At 42.8% G+C, this 24,683-nt stretch overlaps 1 protein-coding gene across 1 annotated transcript; it reads right to left on the reverse strand.

Moving 5' to 3' along the window:
• Positions 1-11,458: 11,458 nt before the first annotated feature.
• T265_13317 (hypothetical protein) lies at positions 11,459-23,304 on the reverse strand (the record flags this gene model as incomplete). The annotated part of the gene is made up of 4 exons (XM_009168341.1): positions 11,459-11,522; positions 15,574-15,791; positions 18,777-19,036; positions 23,166-23,304. Coding segments are annotated over 4 exons (681 nt in total), but the record flags the coding sequence as incomplete, so codon positions are not given.
• Positions 23,305-24,683: the final 1,379 nt, after the last annotated feature.

Raw genomic sequence — 24,683 nt, forward strand, 5'->3', positions numbered from 1 at the left:
GTAAGTCCCGTGTACAACCACGGTGGGATAAAATTTCTTTTTTTTCAACTTACCATTCATTACGATCTCCTGGCGTGAATATTAACGCATAATAATTCCCCATCCATTCCATGAGGGCCGGTACCGATTGCAATCTTGCCAAGGGTCACTTGACCTGAAGCTCACGGAATCTTATCAAAAAAGCTCAACTTTTCGGTTTTCTAACCTCAAATCTCTTAGTTTGTTAGCTTAATCGTAGCGGACACACTTATTGGACACCACTGTTTGTAGAAAAGCTTTTGGAGAGCTTCCCATACACTCTCACAAGCCCATAAATGTGTGAATAAAAACAGCGTATGCTACTTAAGAACATCTGCAGCATACTTTGTTGCATAAGTGCACTGAAAAAAGAGCTAGTATAGATCAATATCAGAGGAGGTAATAACCGAAAAGGAATTTAGTAGATGTTTCCGGTTGAACTGTTTCGCACCAGGGTCCGAGATGTACTCACGAGCTCATTAGTAGTAGGTGAGGAAGCCACTTTTGGTTATAATTGTTAATCACCTTTACGCGTGGTATGACCACCCCCGAATGGGATCCCCATGTCCACTGGGGCACCGCCAAACACATGACTGATCACCTTGAATCATTCACACCGTGTAAGCTGCCTGAACATGTGTGGTTAAAAACTAAGGTCAACATGTATGTATCGATCCTTTTGCGTCAAGTAATGTACCATTGATCTTGTTTTGTTAGTCTCTTCTGTTTTCTTTAAAAAGCCCTCACGAAAGCACTCGAAACTCGAAACAACATGTGAATCGGTTAAGTACTCTGCCTTTAGCGAAAAAAGATTCACTTATCCATTTTTTACTCGGAAAGTAACGCAAATAAATTTACGTGACTGCCTGAGAGAACGCCTGTCTGAGAGTACAAGGAAACTGATATAAATACCTGTTTACGTTCAGACATACCGAGGACCCTCTTAGCTTACCTCACAATACATCCAACGAATCCGCGCCGCAAACCCGATACACTATGGAGATTCGGGTGTTGGCCATACTGGATGGTTTCGGTGAAGTTTAAACCGCCGACAAATAGGTGTCGTCCAAACCAGAATGGATCCTCCACGGTAGTGTACTTCGCCAACAGTTCTTCCACCTGGTCCGAAGATATCAGATCTAGTTTATCTCCCTTTGGACCAGCATAAATCCACTCTCGATGTATGTCTAACTTTGCCCGTACGATTGGCCATTCGGTTGACGTGGAGCTATTCCAACTTTTAAAAACGAGAAAAGACACTGAGAGAATGTACGCTGGCTTCCCAAGGCTGCCTGCCAAGGGTAGTTTACCCAAATCCACTGCATACGTGTACTTTTGGTCCTTTTCGATTACGACTACTAGGCTTCTGTTCCGAAATTCAGCCCCCAGAAATCCTCTGCATTTCCAGGGTGCCGTTTGTAAAACTGCATGAGGTTTGCGATTCACCATGTGTTGATTCATGTCGATTGTTGACTGCAACACAAAAAGCAAGGCATCATCCTGATCTGTTGCGTCGAACTGTATTGTCACCGTATACCAGTGCTTTCTGGATGATAAGGAACTCCCGCTGCTGGGCATGACATTATGGTGGTAACCAGTTACCGGAGGTAGGGATAACAAAAGATAGGCCTCTTCTGAGTGTCTTACTCGAAACGCTACGCCTCGATCCATGATAGTCACTTCTGAGGACAGTTGACATTGCTCACCGAACCCAACCGAGAAATGTGTCGACTGCTTTTTGGTCATAGAAACGACCTTGAATCCATGTTGTCCAGTCTTGGCGTGCGTCAGAAGATCTAGGTGTAATCCGTCAGCTTCGAATTTAGCCTAGAATAAAGTGAAATTTCGGACGTAAACTTTGATCGAAAACCTCAGTTACAGGAACTATATTTCGCTTCTAATTAGACTGTGTACTGTACTTTTGAGAAGGAGCTTTTTATTCCGTTTTCATAGTTATGTTTCAAACATTTTAGACGTAGTTTACATTTCAGCCATTTGTAATCAGGATGTCTTAGTCGCCACACTGTTCCTAGGCTAACCACTTCTTAGCAAGCTGTCCGCTGAAGAGATCGACTTCAAAACATGCCACCTCCGTTAATGGAAGTTTCTTTTTTCACCGAACTACTGCACTATCAACATCAGCCACACCGACCTCATTGTTGATACTGCTGTCTCATTTCCATATGGAGAGGCTGCGAATGTCTAGCCAGATGTGGAACGTTGATTTAGTTTAAGACTCCCCGTCATATACATGGATTATGTGGTGGGTCGACAGCTGGATGAAGTAATCACTTACGAACCAGATTCGTCACCTGCGTCACACCAACTATCATTCCTCAAATGGATTTTCTGGAACTGTTGAGCTAGTCCCTGTGTCGTCACGAAAACAGGAAAAATTCAGACCTCCCAAACAAGTTGATTCCGTTGACGTATGAGTGACATGAGCTGGGTTTCATTTCTGCAGTTTCGTGGAATCCAGGATGGATTCACAACCTTTCCACATCGGACTTGTCTTTATACCTAACTAGGTGAAACTTTTTTCACAGCAATCAATCCTACTGTTATCGCTTGGTTTTCTCGTCTCGATAAATAATGATGTATAAGTACATCTTTGTAATGTACTACTCATAAGGTTGCTGAAAATCCTTCGACAGCCCACGACACCATTTGTGGGGCTCATTAGGTAGGCGCAGTCCCCGGGTTTTCGTCAACCTTATGTTCTACTTGCAAGCAAATTGCGCGAAATTGGTGAATATACACTCACCTGCAAAATAATTTTTTTTCGGAGACTTACCTGGAACCCAGCTAAATCTCTCGTTTGTGATGTTCTCAGACAACTGCATGTGCTGCACCAGGACATCTCATGTTTCAGTCGCTAAGATATTCGAGATATTGCGATGCGTGTATAACTTTGATAACATCACAAACGAGAGATTCAGCTGGGTTCCAAGTGAGTCTCTCGAAAAACCAACTTAGTTTGCAAATGAGTGTATATTCGCTAATGATGTACAAGGTCTCCCTCCTGCAAATGTCACCTGGAGCCGTGTTAAAGGTTTTCGTTCTCTGCAGCACATTAAATCAAGGAGTAACACCAGGCTATTCAGAATAATGTTCGAGCTTAAGACTTGCTGCTGCCAGGCATCCTTGAACTTGGTTACCCTAAACTCTCTTCCCCTATCACCCTAATGTGACAAACAATCACACGTGAACAGGAGTCGTGATATTTAGCCCCTCAGCCATCACGTCGAATACATATCTTCTATCTCCTTTGCGTTTTACAGTGGTTAAGCAAAGCCCTTCCAGATTTCAAAGCGTGGGGCCCAGGAGTCTCCTACGCGTTCTGCAGCTAACATGTCATCCACGTCGATCACGCAATCCATGTTCAAGAAGCCACTAATGCGTCATTAGACAGCTGGTTGAGTCCATTAAATGGCAGAAAGTTTGCTGTATTTGTCTTTATTGGTAAAGTTTTGGAGGGCACATAGACAGGCTTGTCGGAAAGTACGGATTACCGAATTCGAACCAACAGCGACCCTAGAAGTTCACTCCAAAATGATGAGGACATCATGGGTCGATTCAAATATGGAAATGTAGGGGAAACACTATTTAGTCGATGTGTGTGCTCTTCGGTGGGCAATCGCGAAAACAGCTTTGAAGGGCGAAGAACAGGAGAGGAGGAAACCTCAGAGGATAGTGGCCATCAAAACAATCGATATCAAGGTTAATGGAAGAAGAGTGGGGGCCATTTTGCTGAAGGAAACCAGTCTTCTTGTACGATTTCTTCTCCACGAAAAAGGTAATGCATGACAAGTGTTGCAGAAACGGGAGGTGATCCTTAATCATTCAAGTGTTCGCCCCATCCGATATTAAACATAAACTCGGCACCCTTGTTTCGATTCAGTGTTGGGTAAAATCCACGCAACGAAGAACAGAGGCCATAAATACCGGGTGAAATCAGCCTAGGTTTGAGTTTTCGGAAACGGTCTATGCAGTCAATGATATTTTAGGCAAATTTTCGTACAACAATAGTGACGCTAAGTTCCATCAACTGTTTGCAAAATGTGTAACAAAAGGATGACAAGATGACAAACACGTTAATGTAATTCACAGTTTTAGTGGTGGTCGGTCGGTCAGCAATCATTTACATACTAACAGAACTGAATAAAAAGCCGCGATACTATCAAAAACTACTGCGAGTTAAGTCACAATCCGGTGGAGCAAAAGTGCTGCCATAATCTATAAAGGATTTATTTGTCTCTTCTGGGACCCCATGGATTCTATGGCTCAAACTGGCAGCTGTAGCATTCGTAGATATCTTTCCGGGCAAACTGGGATATACCATAACAGAAGACAAGGGAAGATGCGGTACAGAGAGAACCGGTCTCTTCATCCGTTTGGTCAAATTTAACGTGCGCGAAACAATAGAACATTTTATGCTGACTTAGAGAGAGGATATGTGTATTCTGTCAACCCTTTTACCGTGCACGTGTGATACGCCCGTCTCTTCTTACTGGTCGCTGATAAATCCGGACTGGGAAATCTTTTCTTCGACGTGTTCTTCTGTTCTTTGAGCCAAAGGTATTTCTATCGCCTTCTGGCTGTTTGTACCGGTTCACTTTTCAATGCGATATTCATAAATGGCTCAGCTTATGAAAATTGTATCGCAACGCTTCGCAATGAAAAGTCTAGAAGTGAGATATTACACAGAATCACCGGGACTGTTAGGTTGATAAGAATCCTTCGTGGGATGAATATGGTTTCACACCTACTTGGTAGCACCGTTACAAAAGTTTGTTCTACAAACAGTCAACTCACTTCAGATGTGACTGACGGAAAGAAATATAAATTTATCCAGCTGGCATATTCGAGTTGGGGAACATCCAATTTAGCCTGCGAAGTGCACTTTTCGAGGCTCAAACATAGGATGCAAAAACCTCCACTCATCAAGGTAGGGAATATTTGAACCAATTCACCTGCTTATGAAGTCCTGCAAATTACGAGCGAGATAAAGCGTAGGGCACTCAAGTGCTCCACAGAAAAGAATGGTTTGGTTTCAAATATTATTCGTCAACAGTTTTCCTTCATCCTAATCCAAGCTCAAAGATCATGCTTTGGTTGACTTAGGATTATGTAGTCTGGATATCGAAATCGTTTCAAAGGGGAAATTTGCACGAATACAATTAGTTACAGTCACTTAAATTGCGTAAGCCTATCTTCAACAAAAAAAAGTGACAAAAATACTACTTTCCTAAACTGTATTCACTCAAGTCATGTTTTTGAAACGAAAGCTTCCAGAGCCTCAGTCGGCCTGCAGGTTTTGGCAGGAAACAAAGCAGGAAGCGTCCGTCTGGAGACTCAGCCGTGATGAAGAATACCATGGACATTTGTGTAGATGGATAAATTCGGCTGCCTTTACTGATCTTTGCGTATACGTCCGATGAAACGAATGCCCCCATGACAAAAAGAGACCTCACATCACCTGAGCGTAGAGCTTTATGAAGAAAGCTAGCGGTTTTCTGAGTAGTATGTGCGTTTGTTTTACAAAATGTCCGGGCTAAAACCACTCACTTCCAACATGTTACCTACAAATGGATTCTGTTCGCCTAATTCAACTGGCAGAATCTGTGATTCGATTGGCAAGGCATTCGGACCTCCAAGCACAATGGTCTGCGTCCTCAAAAGTGGTGTGTTCGAATCGCTCGTTCCCAAGACTCGATCAGCAACCAAGTATCCGTCTAGGAATAAGCGGAGCTAGGAAGCAAAATATAAAAGTTAAAATTAGATTTCATGCAGTTTTCATATATTAAACTAGACCGAGTAGCGTGGCCAGGTTTCAGGACGTGATTAATGTAATCATCCGTAGCACGCAGCTGCTGATCAGACAAAACAATAATCTGCGCACTTACAGTTATGCATCGAACAGTTTTGACAGTCACTTTTTTTCAACCCCATCCCTCGCTCATAATCAAAACTAACCGAAGATTTCTGGGAATAATAAATCTGGTAATATCAAGTCAACCAACCCGTTTGAAATGGACATAACTTGCAATAAAATCGCGATTTTTCAAGTCTCCCATTGGACTACGTATAATCGATATCCGAAGATAGCAGTTGAAGCCTTAGGTGTTTTTTCAGATCAAAGTGCATGTGTTCTCATGCCTTGATCAGCTGCCTGAAGGTTACATCCTTCTTTATCTCAACTCCAAATCCGAAAGTGCACGCTGTGAACTCCAACAATCAGGAATTGTTTTGGACGGAAAACTGCAACTGACGAGCATGTGAGAAAAAGTTGAAGGCAGGCATACGGTAGACTACCCGTGAAACGCGAAATGTGGGGCACATATGTAAGACACGGAGGTGAGACGCTCCCATCATTGTAAACCGCTGAACTACCAAAAATGAGGCCTCTTGTAATTAAAAGGTACGAGACACATGGTTCACCAAACCAATCAGTGAGTTAAGAAAGAGGCTGGGTCTTGTCCTCAATCAGATGCATTGCTACGATTCAAGAAGGTCGGTTTTTTCTTAGGGGGGTCACACCGGCACTTTTCGTCAGCTTCACTCAATGTAAAACCCTTCCACGAAGCTGTCAAATCGTTTGGGATTGTATGCGTCGTTCTACCACGGTGGCCTCTCTTGGGGAATTACATTTTTGGTCTTAGAATGTTTATCGAAAAGACTGTAAATCGATCATCAACGTCTCGGTATTCAACGATCCATAAACTCTGCAAAAATATATAGGAAGAGGGGAGGAATTTTCTCGAAACTACTATGTGCATTATGAAGTTTTAGGGTACTGTTACGAGGCATGTTTGCCCAGGAGTACTTGCTTTCTCCCATGAGCACCTGATTTGTCTCGGAAAACTCTGTCTTGGAAACAGTTTGAAGAATTTTTTAAGGATTGTAAATCCTACTAGCGAGTGATTATCCAGTGATTTAATCTCTCAAGGAAACACCTGGGCACAAACGATTTAATCATCGTGGGAACTCTGGACAGTTTCACATCCGACCTTCATCCGAATGCACTCTCTGAGAGCAGCAAAATAAAGCTAATTTCGTTGATCCAAATCAAACCACAAAACACATGGCAATCTCCATTCTGTTGTCAGACTGGATCTTCCCCTTCAGTCAGAGTTAAGAGAGTGGGGAGTCAAAGACGCCTACCAGCAAGAAGTTGACATTTTACTCTCTAGACAAACGGGAGTAAGAAAGATTGCGGATGGGACTAGGTTTTTCGTACAAACGTCCAAATAACATAAGAAGAAGACTGCAGTGTCTAAAAAGGTTCCCTCATACACGAAACCATCCAGTCTTGGACAAAATTGCTCTGCATATTCCAGTGTTATCCCAAACAATGAAAAATTATCGTAAGAGTGGGTTGGATTTTCGAGAACAGAAATGGGCCACTCAAAAATTTGAAGAAGCCATGAGTAAGTAAAAACAAAAAAATTCGTCAGTTCAGTATGCTGTGAGCAAGCACTAACCGCTGACTAAAAAGTATCTTCTAGCCGACTTTCCTCAAAATACCAGCAAGTGTGTTTAAACTGTATAAAATTTTATCTTCATTACATTTTCTGACGTGTATGCGCTTCATCTCAAATTTAACATCCGTGAAATTCGAATGCTTTCTTCACAATCTGATCTAGTCATGAACTGTTCTGTGGTCTAGTGTGTGACTACGGTACTCCAAATCATGAGACTGCGAAACAACATTGCGGTCAAAACATCAGGTAAGTGACTGACAAATAAAAAAATACAAGTCTATATTCTCTACTATTTGGGACAATCCTTCTGGTACAGGTCACAGTTTTACAAGAAAGTTCTCGTTTAATTTGTACTGATTTCCCAAAGTTTTCTTTCCTTTCTACTTCCGTTTCATTATCCACAGGGACGTCTCCAAAGGAAATTCTGCAGTCTCCTTTGATAAGCCATCCGACTCCCCCCCCCGGAAAATATGGACACGTGAACATGCAGGCTGTGGTGTGTCGAAACGAATTATCCTGTTGAAAATCGATAACGCCTTTTGAAATACCATCAGTAACTCGGAGAACCCAGTTATTTTGTTCCATTACCTACACTCCATCTGGTGGTACTAAACAACCATAAGTTTACAAAGCATTGCGCTCGGTTACCAAAGATCTACGGCAATGACTTTGGTTATTCGCAAACCCGAGTGGTGTCCTAAGAGATTAAGGTCCTGAAAATTGCGTTGGATGATCCCATTAATCGAGTTCTGTAAGAAATATAAGATTTCCGGGACATATAAGCTACTAATACTTTCGAAATCTTATCAGTTAATAACGCTGATGGCCTCTTTTCATCTTTTTATGGAAGTTTCGTCCTGTAAGTGAAGCCAATCTATGCTAAAAAGTCGAGAAGCACTGTAGAGCTGTTTCATCCTTATTGGGGATCATTAGCATCTCACGAAACTCCGAAGAGTCTCAAACCCGCGACCTCCCGACTAGTATTTTGAACACTTAACCATTCGGCCACGAGTGGCTGATCAGCAGTATGATTAATTTGCACTTAGGCAGGATGTAGCGCCGCTCCTCTTTCGATCACGCGATCCACATCACGCGGTCACAAGTGTTGACTGGCTCCTCGAGCAACGACTCCAAAGGTAGAAGTTTCACTCATCGGGTGAAGTTTATTCTTCAACTGAACTCCTTATATATTGTTGGTAGTGTGAAGAAATTTGAGGGTTTTGTGGAGGTTTCGTCCTGTGAGTAAAGCCAATCTATGCTGAAAGTCGAGAAGCACTGTACAGCTGTTTCATCCTTATTGGGAATCATCAGAAGTGCGCATCTCACGAAACTCCGAAGAGTCTCGAACCCGCGGACTTCCATCTTTTTAAAAAAAACTCATTCACCACAAGGACGCAACAAAGAAAAGGTCGTGGTTAGCGAAGTTATCTTGCTACTGACCAGAAAAGCGAACAGAAGCAACTCCTGCTTGTAAAACCGCCGCATTGTTCCCAAATAAACATGGTTTATTCGACGAGATGATCTAATATGATTGCTTTCTTAAGAAAACAAAATTAAACCGGTATTTAAACTTCTGGAAACTGACGTGAAATAAAATCGTTAGACACCGTGATGAATGTGTTTTCTAGATAAGAACATTACGATGCTGGCGGAACAACAACGATACTGTCACACTTGGGACAATTTATCCTAAAAAATATTACAGAAGATAGGCTTCTTTCGAAAGAGATAACCGGAATTGATTGCACCATTAAAAATTATCAGGGGGCAATAAGAGTTAGATCAGACGAACTAGCCTAAGGGGATCTAGGAAGCACTCATACGAGAGTAAAAAAACTCTGATGACTGAATAGTTTATGAGAATGTGTAAAGTGATACAGCCGTGCACACACAAACACTAGCTTAACTAGTCTCCAGTATTCAATAGCTTCGACGAGTACAACTTGTTCAAATTATCCTGTCCACTCCAAATGCGAAGAAGTTCCTGCAGGCCGCATGGCCACCCTTCTGCGAAAGTGAAACCGGCATAGTGCACCCAACAACTAGCAAAGAAGGATGTGGAGGATCTGTAGTCGATGCAATGACCAAAAACAGCATCTTTCAGGACGAATAGGCTGAAGGAGACAGATTACTTGTCGTACCTGATCATCAGGAAACAAGAGGCAAAGTATTTTCACAAAGGAAACTACTCATAAGTTTGCAGAAAACTCTTCGACAGCCCACGATCGGTTTCGCCCTTCTTGGGGCTCATCAGGTAGGCGCAGTCCCTGAGTTTCCGTCAACTTTGTGTTCCACCTGAACCCAAATTGGAGTTGAGCCTGAGTTGAATCTCTCGTGAAAACCAAATTGATTTGCAAATAAGTGTATTTCTCGAAAACAGAAAATATACTGCGATATCTCAAATATCGTGCCAACAGAATCATGAAGTGGCCTGTGTGCAGCACATTCAACTGCAGATCATCATAAATGAGTCTCTCCTGAAAACTGAATTGATTTGCAAATCATTGTATTTCTTAAAAGGAGTAAAATATTTGTTCTCTCTCTGATGTCACGAGTAAACACACGCCTTCATTGAGTCCTTGCTCACCAAGAAAGGAAACTAACACGGGACAGGCAAGCACTGGCAGACACCGCAGTTTGTCACGTTAGCCCCCTTTTAGCTCGAATTCTGCAAAATCAGGCAATCTTCACATCCCACTCCGTCACGAAGAGACTGGATCTTACCGTGGTGTGACGGTTTGCGCACCTCAGCGATTCATTTAGCTATACTGGAGAGTGTCCCGCGACACTCACAGGGTATCTCATACCAGGTTGGTCAATGGTTAGAGGTCTGACGAACACAGTCTCCTGGCCCTCCAGGTTGGGGGTTGGAACATGTGGCGACTTGTTCCGTAGAAATGGTAATGCATTTGCATTCCCCGCCAAACACCGCTGCCTTGCGGTTAGGCTTTTGAGCCAAAGGCTTTGGTCGAGGACCCTAATCGTCCTCCTGTCTAGGTGTGGGCGCCCTGGCAGCATCCCAGCCCACGTACAACCATGAATTGTACGGCAGTGAAGCATCGGTGTTGAACACTGATGTCATGCTGTCGATGATAATGATGATGATGAAACATCCCACTGATTCAGTGAACGCCACAAATAACACAAATCAAGCCGCCCGCACCGCAGACCTTTGATTCGGTTAAAACAGAAATCTCAACAAACAGCTAATTTGGGATGATGGGAAAAATTGGAAATTTTCTGTCAACCATTCGTGAAGCGGCACTGAGGGAAGAGGTGTGCCTCAGGACGTAGACGATGGAATCATTCCAAAACCTTAAAGATGCTGCGATCGTTCAGCACCTGCTTGACTATTCAACCATTCACTTCTGAGAACTTCCCAATCAGGTGCAGATCAGAGATTTAAATTTCCACACACTGTTTTATTCCGACAGCCATGTTTTGGTGATACAGTTTAAAGCACAAGTGTTGCACCTTGGGCTGGAATCAAGTGTCATCATCTAGTAATGTAGGTAGCAGACCAGCCTTTTTACTTGGATGGAAATTTACTGAGCTCAAAATGGAAGATTAGTGAAAGTCTGTTGTGTTCACAATCCCTCCATCACAGTGACAGCACCAACGGCATTTGAAGGACTGCAGAAATATAACCTGAATAAGTTTTGTACGTATTTGAACACATGTTTGTTTAATTCCCAGCTAAACATCTCATACAGGAAAGGGGGATGCCTCCACAGATAAGGCTCAATTTAGAACTCTGTCATATTACAGCAAAAACGTTTATTTATTCCGGACAGTTAACAGCTGTAGGTGTGCGTTCCGATGCTTATACATACTGAGCAGTCTGTCATACGAAAGAGACGAACTGAAAAGTAAGGTTAAGCATTGTGGCCATGTTAGTAGCATATAATCTAGTAAGGATATAATGCGCTGGATAAGTTGCTAACGCCGTTCGATCACTTTGGTGTGATTAATGAAGCAAGTTGGGGCAAACCATAGATCAAGCGAAGATCGGCGAATTTTCTGGAATATCAGAAATAGAAACAAGTACGTTGTAGACCCCGAAATGTGCTGGGCCTCCACGTGGAACAGTGTGAAGGAGCGATGTCTGTCGAAATTGTACTGTTGTGGATCACAGTCTCCCGAATGCCTTCTTATTAACGTGAACCCCGGTCAGGATAGCCAACTGATAGCCTAATGTGCTTGGCCAAACCAGAAAAAAATCAATTAACGTATGAACCGGTTGATCTATTGATCACTATCGCGTACAGGCGGGTCAAAAAAAGTGATGCTAAGAATACAACTCATCTGTCAAGATCGAGTGAAGAACAACCAATGAAGTCTGTCTCAACGAAAACGGTTATTTCATTGGCTGTTACGTAGTCCCGTTACGTTCGGAGATGGTTCTCCTAATAGATGTAGTTCGGCAATACTTGTCTTCTTCTTGCGTCGTTTTACTTTCTGACGTCGGTTTAGTAACGCAGCTTGTTTCACTGTTAACGGTTTTTCCAAGTGTTTTCCAGAAACTGCAAAATCATTGGAACTTGGAATTCGTTACACAATCTCCTAAGTGCATTTTTGGAAAGATGTCTGCCTATTTCGTTGAGTTACAGAACTCTTTTACACTCGTTAAAATTCGGGGCTTAAGATGTTCCGTCACCGAATAGAATTTGGAGCGGGGTTGCTTCTTGGTCCAACTTGAACATGCTGATTCAAAATGTGAGATGTTAAGGTCTGTATATTTTTAGATGTCAAGATGACCAGCCTATGTACATTTTCGGAACTGAGATATCAGCACATAAATCCAAGTTATTAATCAGTGAGTCAGAGGTTGGCAACTGGATGGACGGTTTAAAAGCCCGGGGAGTTTTGAAGTCATTAGGCGGGACCGAGAATTAATCCTGTGCTCAGTATTTGGATCATAACTGAAAGAAACCTATCGAAGAAGCCAAGAGAAAGCAGTCTGGACATAAAACCCATAACAACAAAAACGAGAACTTGCAACCTAAGGAGCTGTAAATGGAGGAATTCCACAGGGTATATTGATATTCCAGGTGATTTGTATATCCCCAAGTTCTAAAGTGACCCACGATTGGTAAGCCATTATTCCGGAACTTGATTAGGTGAAAGTGGAAATCCTCCGGAAATTGCATTACTGAATAAACAGGTTATTTGAAAAGGCAGAATTTATGTTGCCATTCCAGAACAAAAGTGGTCAGTGTATGAGGAAAAACAGAAAACACAGCTTCCACCAAAACGGACAGTCATTGAAATTTCTCCAAATGGCACTGACTGACTCGGAGCGTACAAGAATTTTCACGGCCTTTGAACTCCAAAGACGGCTGGAATGGACGACATCATGTCGGACCGTAGATCCAAGTGAAAAACTCCGTCCTAAAGTACTGAGACTGGTGGAGTGAGCTTCAAAATTTGCGACAGTTAAAATCAACCAATCAAAATCGACCACTAGGCCATTGAGTTCCGCATTTCTAAACTTACTACCTGAGTCGGTCTACCTTCTTGGAAATCTTGATGGATACATCGCTTTCTCCTTCACTGTCAGCCCCCTCCCCTCTGATGTAGTTGTCTACCGGTATTTTCTGTCTCTGGATCAGAATTTATGACTAAGTTTATGCAAATTAGCTTTGCCATGTTGCTTTTGTCTTTTTTTTGTCCTGTTAAGGAGATGCCACGATTAAAAGAAGCATCCTTTGACGAGTCGGATTTGGGAACAGTGAGTCTCACGTACTACGAATATTCTTACATACGGACATTATGTCAAGAATTAGTATTCAAGTAAGTCAGCTCGTCCGTGTCGGAGCAAAATTGATGGCTTGTAGTGGTAATGACGGCGGAAAGTCTGACGTGGCTTGTCCTATGGCAGTGTTCTTACTGGCGAGGTCTAACCATTAAAAGGTGAGGTGGAGTTATTCCCCATAAATTATTACAACGTGTTCTCCCTACGTTCAAAATGTATTCAGGACAGTTCCCAATGAATAGGGGATAAGAGAAAAAAGAATATGAACTCTCCGAACTCCCATTGGATAAGCCAGGAGATTTCTTGTCATTTGAGTCCTAAATATAATACCACACCTTATCTGAGAAAAGCATTAGCTGGACATAAATCGATCTCAGAATGTGCTCCAAACTTCTCACCGTGAAAGTGGTACACGTGTCCTCCATTTGGGGGGACCAATGGAAGCCAGACTTTGGAAAAGACCGCTTCTGTATGGTTTGTCAGAGTTTGTCCGAATTCTGGCCCAGAATAAAACTTTCTCGAATTAGAGTCCAATTTTGATCTGAACGTTGACAGGGTCTTCCAGTTAGAGGTCAGTTCTTAGTTGAACTATAATCGGCTGAAACCAGAATTGTTGGTAGTCTGAGAAGATTTTGAAAGGTGAATCGGAATTTCATCACGTAAGTGAATCCAATCGATCTCACAAAGCCTCAAACCTACGACCTCCCTGGAGTCTGGTGAGATGTGCATTGCTGATGACTCCCAGTAAGGATGGAACAGCGGTCCAGTACTTCTCGGCTTTGGGCACAGATTGACCTAACACACGCGACGAAACCTCCATTGGAACAGCGTTCTCCGCCAGAATATTCTGATTTCGAGGAACTTACAATGGTCTTTTTTACACAGCTCACCTTCATCGAATGGCCTTCTCCCTCTCTCGTATATTCTGCTTAAGAATTCAGTCCAGCATCCTTCATAAACAGACATCACTGATGTCATACATGTGGACCTCAGCATGCGATCATACTAAATAAAGGAAGCATACAACCCCATTTGTTTAGAATGTGATTATGAGCCTAACAGGCTCGTGTTTTCCGACCTCAACTGCGTACATTGTGCGGCAAAATGGGCTTACTTTTGATGCGCCAACAAGGCCTTGCTGTTAGCAGTTATCGCTCCCCACACGAATGTTCCATATTTTAGCGGAATAAATCATGGAAATGTTGGTAGTGTGAGGAGATTCGGGATTTTTGTGGAGATTTCGCCCTGCAAGTGAAGGCAATCTATGCTGAAAAGCCGAGAAGCACTGTACAACTGTTTCATCCTTATAGGGAATCATCAGCAGTGCAACTCTCACGAAACTACGAAGAGCCTCGAACCCGCAACCTCCTGACTTAACCGTTCGGCCACGAGTCACTGATCAGCAGTGTGCTTAACTCGCACTTAGACAGGGTAAAGCGCCTCTCATTCTTCAAGCACAGGATCCACATCACGCGGTCACAAGTGTTGACTGGCTCCTCGAGCAACGACTTCTCAGATGAAAGTTTCACTTATCGTGTGAAGTTTATTCTTCCACTGAGTTACTTTTAAATTGTTAGCAGTGTGAGAAGATTTGGGTTTTTTCAAAATACTAGCCAGGAGGTCGCGGGTTTGAGACTCTTCGGAGTTTCGTGAGATGCGCACGGCTGATGTTCCCAATAAGGATGAAACAGCTGTACAGTACTTTTGGGCGTCTTAGCACAGAGACTTCACTGACAGGACAAAATTTTTCAGAAAAATATGGAAACGTTTTCTCAGTAACTGCGCGCATCCATCTGTGGATTTTGATGGGTTCAGAATCCGTTTTGACACATCGAATTTCGTCCAATCCAGGCTCATGGAAGGCAACTTGCTGGTTAACAGTTCAAGATGTTGTTCACTTCAGTCGTGTCATTTTGCTGAAGGTACTTTGAAGAAATATCTGGCACTTCGAGAAAAGTAAGTTGGATCACGATTAACAGCAAGGTTTGACGAAAAAGTCGGGCTGTGGTTTATAGCAGCAAAAAAAGTGGTAGTCCCTAAGAAAAGAATGACTTCATAAAGTTAATTGTCAGCTTCATAGCCAATAAAATCTTGCAAGAACATGCCTGTCCATGAATTAGCACAGCCTCATACAAGGAACAACAGAAAATCTTTGACCTGAAAAGCATTTGCGACACTTCAAGGGCCACACTGCTTGAAAACAGCGGTTGCCATCGTTAACAACATGTCCACATGTTAAATTCAAGAGCTGAGCCTACCTAAAACTAAGACCATAATGAAGTTAACAAAGTAAATTGTCGAAGATTTTTCAGCAACCTTGTGAGTAGCTTCCTGTATGCAACTATACTGCGATATCTCCAATATCGTGCCAACTGAAACATGAGGCGGCCTGTGTCCAGCACATTCAGTTGTAGAATACCATAAACGAGAGATTCAGTTGAGTCTCTCGTGAAGACCAAAGTGATTTGCGACTGAGTGTATTTCTCGAAAGTGACGAATGCTTTGTTTGATATTCTCTGGTTCATACGCACTAGCTAGCAGTGGGTAGTCCAAGCCGGATACATGCAAACGGATGGTAGACTTCGGTTTTGAAAACTAATGAAAGGACACCAACGGGATTGACTAAATGTGAGTGGGTGTTCAGTTGGCATATCAGAATGGGGTTCATCAGTAAATACGCGTCGTTTACTTTTTCGAGGACAGCAGCAAACGCACACACAGAAGCAAGTGCCCAATATCGCCGAGATCATTTCATTTCTTACATCCTCTCAAGGGGAAAGCTGATATTCAGAGTCTTTGAGAGATCGATAACAGTTCAACTCATCCGGTTTTACTAATACACCTGCCTGTCACTTGCCTACCTGAGGGCAGCTGAGTCGTGCACCGTTCTACTGAGGCACACCCAGATATACACAAATATACAGATACACACATGCCAATAAAACTTGAAGCTTACATTCATCCCGAATTTGTGTGGTTTTCACCATAGACTATTTGTAAAAACCGGTACAAGCGGTGGGTCTTAGAAATCTCCAACCCAAATCTTTAGAACTTTCTACACAGTTTTCGTAGCCCATTTTTCAGGACTTGGGAGGATTGCTTGGATGGAAAAAAGTATATCACAAAGTACCGCCAACTGTGATTGGAACCATAAGTGGAACAATAAACCAGGCGAAAAACCACTTGTGTGAATGCTTTGCACCGAACCATTCTCTATTCACCCGTCTCTCAGTAGTCCGTGAGCCAATGTTTTCAGATCGCACCAGTCACCGGAGGAAACCGTTTAGGTTGGCTCCAACCATAAGTCTTATGGTTGCAGAATGGCCGATTCCCAAAGTGTGTTTTCTCTCAATAGATGATCTTCCGCTGACTTGGGTTATACCATCTGCGTAGAGGAAGGACCTTTACTTGTTTATGGTAGATTCCTTGGCGGACTCAAATCGCCTCCAATATTGACAGAAAGCGTTAGAATTTCATCCTCTGTTTGTGGTTTGGTGTGTTTGGTGAATGTTTATGATACGCACGATATATTTGACTCAGCTAGGCGGTTTTGACTGCGCCAAGTCCGTCTGTAAGATACTTGAAGAGGTATCGCACAGGAAAGTTTGAGAAAACCATCGAGAGGACGGACGAGTTTTGTATTTTTCAAGCAAATAAGTACTTCTCAGATGCACCATGAGCTATTACGGTGTGAGCACGGATAACTGAAGATTCTGATAGGGTGTGATTTGCTCATTCTTGACTGTCGGGAACGTTATTCCAAGGCATCAGGCTGGCACATTCCCGAGTGACACATGCGGAAACTGAAAAAGCTGTTGATAATCCACCAGCGAGTGAGCCTGCAAAAGTGGGGGACCTATCACGCAAACATACATCAAACCCTTAAACGATCACGTGGTCATCGATCAGTCAGGACAAAGGATACCAGAGCAACCCGTAGAAACGCTCGACCGAACAACTACTCGTGATCGGAGGTCAACCCCGGCTATCAATGCGTATATAAATACACGCCCAAAACCACCGACCCGTCGCTAGGCTTCACAAGGTTCTCTAACAACGCACTTATGATGTCACTTTGATTAATGGTGAAACGTTTGCAATCAGATTCCCCAGTTCAACAAACAAACCAACGACCAGCTACGCTACCTGAGGTACCAACGTTCTCCTCTACAGCATACCAAATTGTTTTACATCTGGTATATGGGTTCATCAATATGGGTTTCATAGTTCCATGAGAATCAATATACCTCCATTCGATGTAGCTAGGGCCGGCGAATTGAGGTGCGCATGCTGATTCCTGGACGAATCCAGAGCTGAATTACAGGTAATCACATATTCTAAATATTTCCTTGGCTCATGTGTCGAAAAGTAATCTTTCTCGGAATTCGTGTTTAAAAACAACAGAAACACATGGCCTACTTCCCGTCAGCCGAAAGCACACCTTCTCCAAACCATGCAGGCCGTTGACCAACTCGAATTTTTTGGCACTAAACATGAAACCGAATCGCAACCTTTATACCAGCGTAGTCATTGTCAGTTAAAATGTCCTTACAAATCGGCAGTCGCTCGTGCCAAAATGATTCTCTGTCAGTGGCTTTTGGAAGGTTTTAGTAATTCTGAGTTGCTACGTGCCCCAGTCTTTGTAAAGACAACCTCAGTTCTTGTCATCACACAGGGCGTACTGCAGTATAGTTGCGATGCCGAATTCCTAGTAAAGTGCAATGCAGTGTAGCGGTTTTGCTCAGACGCTTAGTAACAGACTCCTACAGGAGATTAACTAGTCCATTGCTTCCCCATAAGTTTGTCAAAGCAGGATCTAGTAATGCTTTTAAAGGAATCTTTTAGACGAAGTCCAATGTAATCTTAATTAGGCTACTACAAAATATGCGCCTAGCTTCCACTTTCGAAGCACAGAATAAATGAAACCATGAAAGGGTATCCAAACTACCACCCCCTGTGTAAGTTAGATGCAAATTTTCTAGAGAAGTGGATCTCACTATATGTTGTGTCACATTCGTCTTAATGGATCTCACCAGGCCACTGAGAAACAAAGCACTGATGACTGTTTATCACACATGCAATATGTAGTGATTCTACTGGAGCCGTTTGGTGCGCCCTAGTTGAACAGAGTCGGTGGTGTCTAAGGTATGTTTACGGTGACCATCACATACATATTAAGTCCGTTTCTTTCTGTTTGTCTCCACGGTTCTATGAGAAAAGAAGCAACAAGGCATGGCTTGAAACCCATTGGTAATCAGCTTCCTACGGCCTTCCGTAAAAGAATTTGGGTATCTAGGAAGCAAAATCACGGAATTGTCCGGAAGTCTGTTCCATTGACACGCTCCCATGTTCCAGAGAGTTTGAAATCAGAATCCACATGTTCGGGGTATCAGTGAATCGAGAATCCCATGGACATTACTGACTGGAATATCTTTGAAAATCCTAAGCAGGTTCATGCGAACAATATGGGGGTACAAATCTTTAAGTGGAACACGGTATAACCGCGAAATTGTACCAACCTGCTTGTTTTGTCGTATCAAGATCAATTCGTGCCATTGATTGTCATCCAGTCTGCTGCTTTCATACCTTCCTGGTCGTACGTGCAAGTTCAGCTGAATGATGCCAGCTACACCAGATTCCGGTGACCAAGAGTTCCTGGCTGCGATAATCTGCCTATCCACTCTTCCTTCAGACTGCAGTCTCTCTGTGTCCGGAAGTTGTAACCAAATATGGGGCCAACCATTCAGGATATGGATACTTAACCCTCGATTGTCGCTACCTGTGAAACGAAATGCATAGGGATATTGCAGTCTTCCAAGTCTACTAAACGAATAATTACATCTGATTAGTCAGAATTAACGGAAGTCTTGTCTAGACGTAACATTGTACCCATAAAGATGCTAGAAATCCTTTGATAGAACACGACTTGTTTCGCCCTTCTTGGAACTGATCATGTAGGCACAGTCATGTACTCTTCTTTACCTCGGACCCAAAATGGAGACATTTCGACAAATACTTTTACTTGCATACAATTTTGCAAACGTTTTATCACCAATCGGGGTGACATCATAAGTGCGTTATTGGGGAGCGTAGTGGTGCGTAGCGGTGGGTTAGTGGTTGTGCCCAGCTGAGCGAACAAGCCAACGACCATCTACGCTACCTGAGCTACCGACATTTTCTTCTATAGAAGAACATACAATTTTGGTCTCGATAGGAGACATCCTAATGCAGCTGAATCTCTCCTTCGTAGTGGTCTGCTTCACCTGAGTGTGCTGAACCAAGCCACTGCATTGTGCGGAAGTTTCGGTTGAAGCGGGTCAGTACAAGCCAGAGATTTAGCTGGATTAAGTCGAGTCCGCTAGAGAAACCAAAATTGTGCGTAAATGAAACGACTTAAAATAAGGATTATTCTAAAATTAGGCGCACTCCACGTCTGAAGTTATCAGCTAGTTATCAGAGAGTGCGGGCGGTGCGCATGTACGCCATGAGGTTCTTACTTGACGTACGGTCCAGCGTAACGTCCCAGTCAGTTACCAAACAACTTTTAGTCTGGTGACAAACACGGCTGTCTGAAACACGCGAAACTACTGTAGAAATCACTTTTATCGCGCTGCTTAATCAGCCCTTTCCTAACCACCGCGGATACTTTTCTCGTATACAAGACGATACCTCAAAGTAGAAGAAGAACACTGTAAATTGTCTGTCGCTGGTGGAAGCACAACTTATACGAAGTTGAACAGTTGAGTCGGAGACCTTATTGTCCTTAAAAAAAATCTCTGTTTGGCTCTTAGCTCACCCGAAAACCCCGTGAAAGGTCATCGTGATTAGCCTGGTAGACATCATGTCAGACTTGTAATACGACGAGATCATCATACAAAATTCGACGATGATCGCTAGTTTCGATTGGGCGGACAGTTTTCCGCCCAGTTAGATCACCTTAACAATGAAAAGACAAAACTTTTTATCAGAAAGAGATTCAGCTATTATCTGATTGGTCGATGCCATTTCCTTGATTGTCTGCTTGCTTGCCGCATAACTAGTAATCTGTACAAAATACAGGCCCATGTCCGAGAATTGGCAGTCCGAAGTCTGCTTCGTCACTTTGCGACATCATACCACTGCAAATGAATAACACTTGGTGAGGAGATTAGTGTGGACCAAGATACTAGTTCCCGTAACTTTAGAGCGATTACATGTTAGCAGATGGCTTTCCATTTGTATGATATTGATTTCTCTTTTAGTTTCTGTCATCTCTCTCTCTCACGAATGACATTAAATATGGGATAAAAATGAACTTTTAGCGATAGTGACTTGAGGTCATTGACAGAAATTTCCGGTGGCTTTTTCCGAATTACTAACTGATGCACAATGACTGGGTTCGTTGACTCGGAAAACAGAAAATTTGCAACAGTGGAAGGAGGGAAACCCTTCTCTGCGAAGTCGCTGATTAACAAACATCAACTAAGCGATTACAAGCCACTAAACAAGAAAGCTAACGTCCCACATGCACGTATCTTCGAAAAATCGAACATTCTTCAGCGTCTCCTTGACCTTCCATGGATATTCATTGACTATCACGCGATGGAAAACGGCGAGTTTTGTCAAGGTCACAAACTGACTCAGGTGTATTTGAAAAAGTGCATCTTTTTTACTGTACTAGCAGTTTCATTGTACTACCGGTCACCTGGTTCCAGGTAGTAAGATATTCGCTGGTGGTTGCAGCGGGCTTAACTGGAAAGCTGATGACGTTACAGTGCTTACAACGCCAACTCGACGCAATATTTGGTGCTCAACGAAGTTTCATCCTCCATGATTTTAAAATACTCCATCGCCAGGCGGGTCATTCCCAACGTATTGGTTTGCATTTTGACGACGTATTAACCAACCATGCGGTTTCGGATCTGCATGAACTTATCCTATTTCGAACTTAGATAGTGGACAGGATAGTGGGACCTGCTCAATTCAACTGACTTAGCTAGCGAAACCCACAAATTTTTACTAAGTAGCACACAATGTGACATTGCGACCTGACCCAAACACGGGATAGTGACTGGATGCTGCTTGCTTAGTGGCTGGTGTTTTGTTATCGAGAGAACAAGAGAAGTTCTCTGTTGCAGAAGTGAGATCTAGTCACAACTAGCGGCTTCACTGAAAGAGCTGATAAAGTTAAGTAAAACATTTTCGTGAATCTAAAGCATCATTTTTATGTGTATGTTTAACTTTCTAAGGGTAAAGCAAGATATTCTAGCAACATCGCTACAGCTTATAGGGCTGCAAGGCATTAAGTTTTGCTAATCTGAAACTGGTTGTTTCCTCAAACATCATTGTTGAAAGATGTGCCTAACTTCGCGACTCATTTCTCCTACGACAAAAGAGAAACGAGAAGAACCATTTCGTGTGATTTCGGAGGCGCTTTTCCTATTACACACTACCGGAACTGGATAAAGCTGTTCAGGCGTGGGTGAGTTTGATTGCATTCAAAAATTTATGTGGATTGCTTGCCAGTGTCGTCTTGCCATCATCGCGTCGAACACTATTAGCTGTCAAAGGCTGTCAAGTCCGTTCGTAATAAACAGACTTCATGGTTTTGCCAAAATACACTGCGAATTCTTACTCTCAGCTGCATGTTTTCGTCTCAAGCGTGTCTCAACTACTCGGGCTTCATTCATGCGCAGTATGGTAAGTCTGTGAGAGCCTACTGAATGGTTTCTTGCATATGTTGATGTATACATTTATGTGAATGTTTATGCATTTTTCTATACGTACTATTAGGCGGACCTGAGCACTGAGTGTGGTTTTTCGCTCTACTCTGTAAGGCCTTCGGGTGGATCACTTGGTTGTGTTTAACGTAGATGTCATCCAGTTGAATTTTTCGACTTCCGTTGGTTATCAACACGAATCAGTGGCAGACCGCGGTTCGCTGGCTAAGTGGCCGAATCCATAGTTAGGATCTACCTGAGTACGTCGGTCAGATAGCTTCAACGCTGCTGAGAATCCTTTTGTTGGTCATCGTGTACCTTCTTACGTTGAGCTTGTCTCATTTGTCAAATCAAACTCCCGGCCTGCTTAATCTTGAATTGCAAAGAACATTTATCAAGCAGTAACTTCCATTTGCAGTACCGGTTTTCTGCATTGGCAAACGTGGGTTTCCTCCCGGGATAAAGATTCACTGCTATTCATGTAGCTGATGTGTTGCACTGCGCTATCTTTCCCGCATTTATGGACATTCAAGACCGATTTTAAAGTCAGCTCACGTGGGCCGACATCGGTTTACCAGCCGTAGCGGTTCCCCTTCAACTTGGTAGACTTAATGACTTCAGTTTGTGGAACCAGTGCTATGAATGTGGCTTTTGCTTTTGGGCCGTCATCTTGGTTAAATCTGAACGATAGAGATGGAATTCTTCATCCTTTCCCCGTTTGATGGTAGAATAGGTAAGTTTTCTACGGTTCGCTTCTCCACAAAATGTTCAAGTTTCGAAAGCCCGTCAACAATCGGGAATTACATCTGATTGCAGATTTGATTTTGTCAAGCCTCTGATTAGGTATTTTTTGTGCATTTTCGTGTACCACACTTTGGTCTGTAATGACTGTTTTCGACCTAACAAATCTACAGCCTGGCTTTACAATTCAAAATGAAATACACCCCAAATTCCGCATCATAGCTTGCGTTCAATGGAAGTTCCTAGGTTACACCTCAAAGGCTGGATCCGATAATTTGCTTCAAGAATAACGCAAGCCACTAGTTTTCATGTAAAACCAAGGGACACAAAATACGCAAAAATACCGATCGAGTAAAGTGACGCTTGTCTGCTTCGTGCATGGCGAACTTTACAATTCTGCCAGAGTCAATGTTTCGAGAAGCTCCAGTTTGGGAAAAACGCCATAATTTAATAAGAGATGATACTTACCGACATGAAACAGGCTAGAATTCGGCTGTCTTGTTTGAAACCATAAACGGACCTCCTCTTCTGTACTGGTGATTGGACGGTTGGACAGTCGATTGACAATGTAGCCGTTGCCTGAAAAACAGCTGAGAAGTTCTGCGTCACCTGTCAAATGAGACAAGACACTATGTTTGAGAACTTTTAGGCAATGAGCTTCGTTACCAATATGAAAACATCAGAATTCCGCACTGAGATTCATCATCGGGTGTTCCAAATGTGCATATAAAGATTGGAAAATTCGTTGCGAAACCAAGGAATCAAGCTTACCTCACGAAGTGTTCAAAGTGGTTAAACCAACCAACTAGAGATTAAAATTCCTCGCCTGGGTAATTGACCTGAGATACTAGAGATACTTCATGATAGCTTAAGAACACGGCAGTTAAGCGGAAAGGAAGTCAACAAAAGTGTAAATTGCCGAGGCATTGATCTTATCCACAATAAAAGGAAACTGCTACGGGACCAACTGGACATCAATACTCCGAAAGATAATGTTCCTGAAAAACACGATGGATGCCTGAGTAGGTGTAGAGTGATCCGCAGTATTTAACCTCTCATCAGCTGCTGAAAAGCCGTCTCTTTTCACCCTGCCCGTTAGTTTGTCTCGAAATATTGTCTACCTTTCCAGAAGCATTTTCTCAATTATAAAAGTATGACTACTTGTTTGTGGGGCCACCTCAACCTCGTTCGGTACTAACAGCGACCTTGTGCTCTTCTTCCACTCCGTTAAGTCTTTATCCGCTAACCATAAGAGCAGAAGAGCATCACGCCCCCGAATCCGACTGACCGATTTAGTAGTATCTTGTATATTCTGCGTGGCTCTTAATATAAATGTTTCTACAAGACTTTTACTTTATGGGTCCTCACTGTTTAGCTGAATTATGTCATCTCATATATGTACTCCTCGCCAGTAATAAGCTGCGTGCTTTTGTTGTAAAAATAGTCGCCTAGCCAAACACGTGTGTACGATGCGGTCACATTACATCATAGTTTGGACTGATTTTGTTTGTTACAGCCAAAATCACTGGTCATTCTGAGCCCAAAGCTAAGAGTTCTTGGTTGTATTCTGAACAATCTGTGTCACCGGTGATGACAGTATAGGTTATTGAACATTTTCTTACTACTGATAGTTTCGAAATACACGAGCACTTGCGTATGAGAATTATAAGTTTTCGAACGAGGGCAGTAGTACATTTGACCTTGGAAACTTGGCAACCAAAGATTGGTTACTTTTGAGTTGCTGGACGTAATGCCGCACCCACAAGAATTTTATCTCAACATCAACGTCTTTTGTGGGTTATCACCATCTGGTGCGCCATCCCCAAAAAGTGGGCACATACAAAAAGATAGGTGACTCGGTTTATTTTGTGACCTCACTCAAAACAATTGCTGCGGTGGGCTGCATTAGCAGCTGGCAAGACAAATTAAGCGTAACTGTTTAAACATTCTCATGGTTTGACAATGGACTCAGTGACTGACAATAGT

This window comes from Opisthorchis viverrini (assembly GCF_000715545.1).
Source record: "Opisthorchis viverrini unplaced genomic scaffold opera_v5_60, whole genome shotgun sequence".
NCBI lineage: Eukaryota > Metazoa > Platyhelminthes > Trematoda > Opisthorchiida > Opisthorchiidae > Opisthorchis > Opisthorchis viverrini.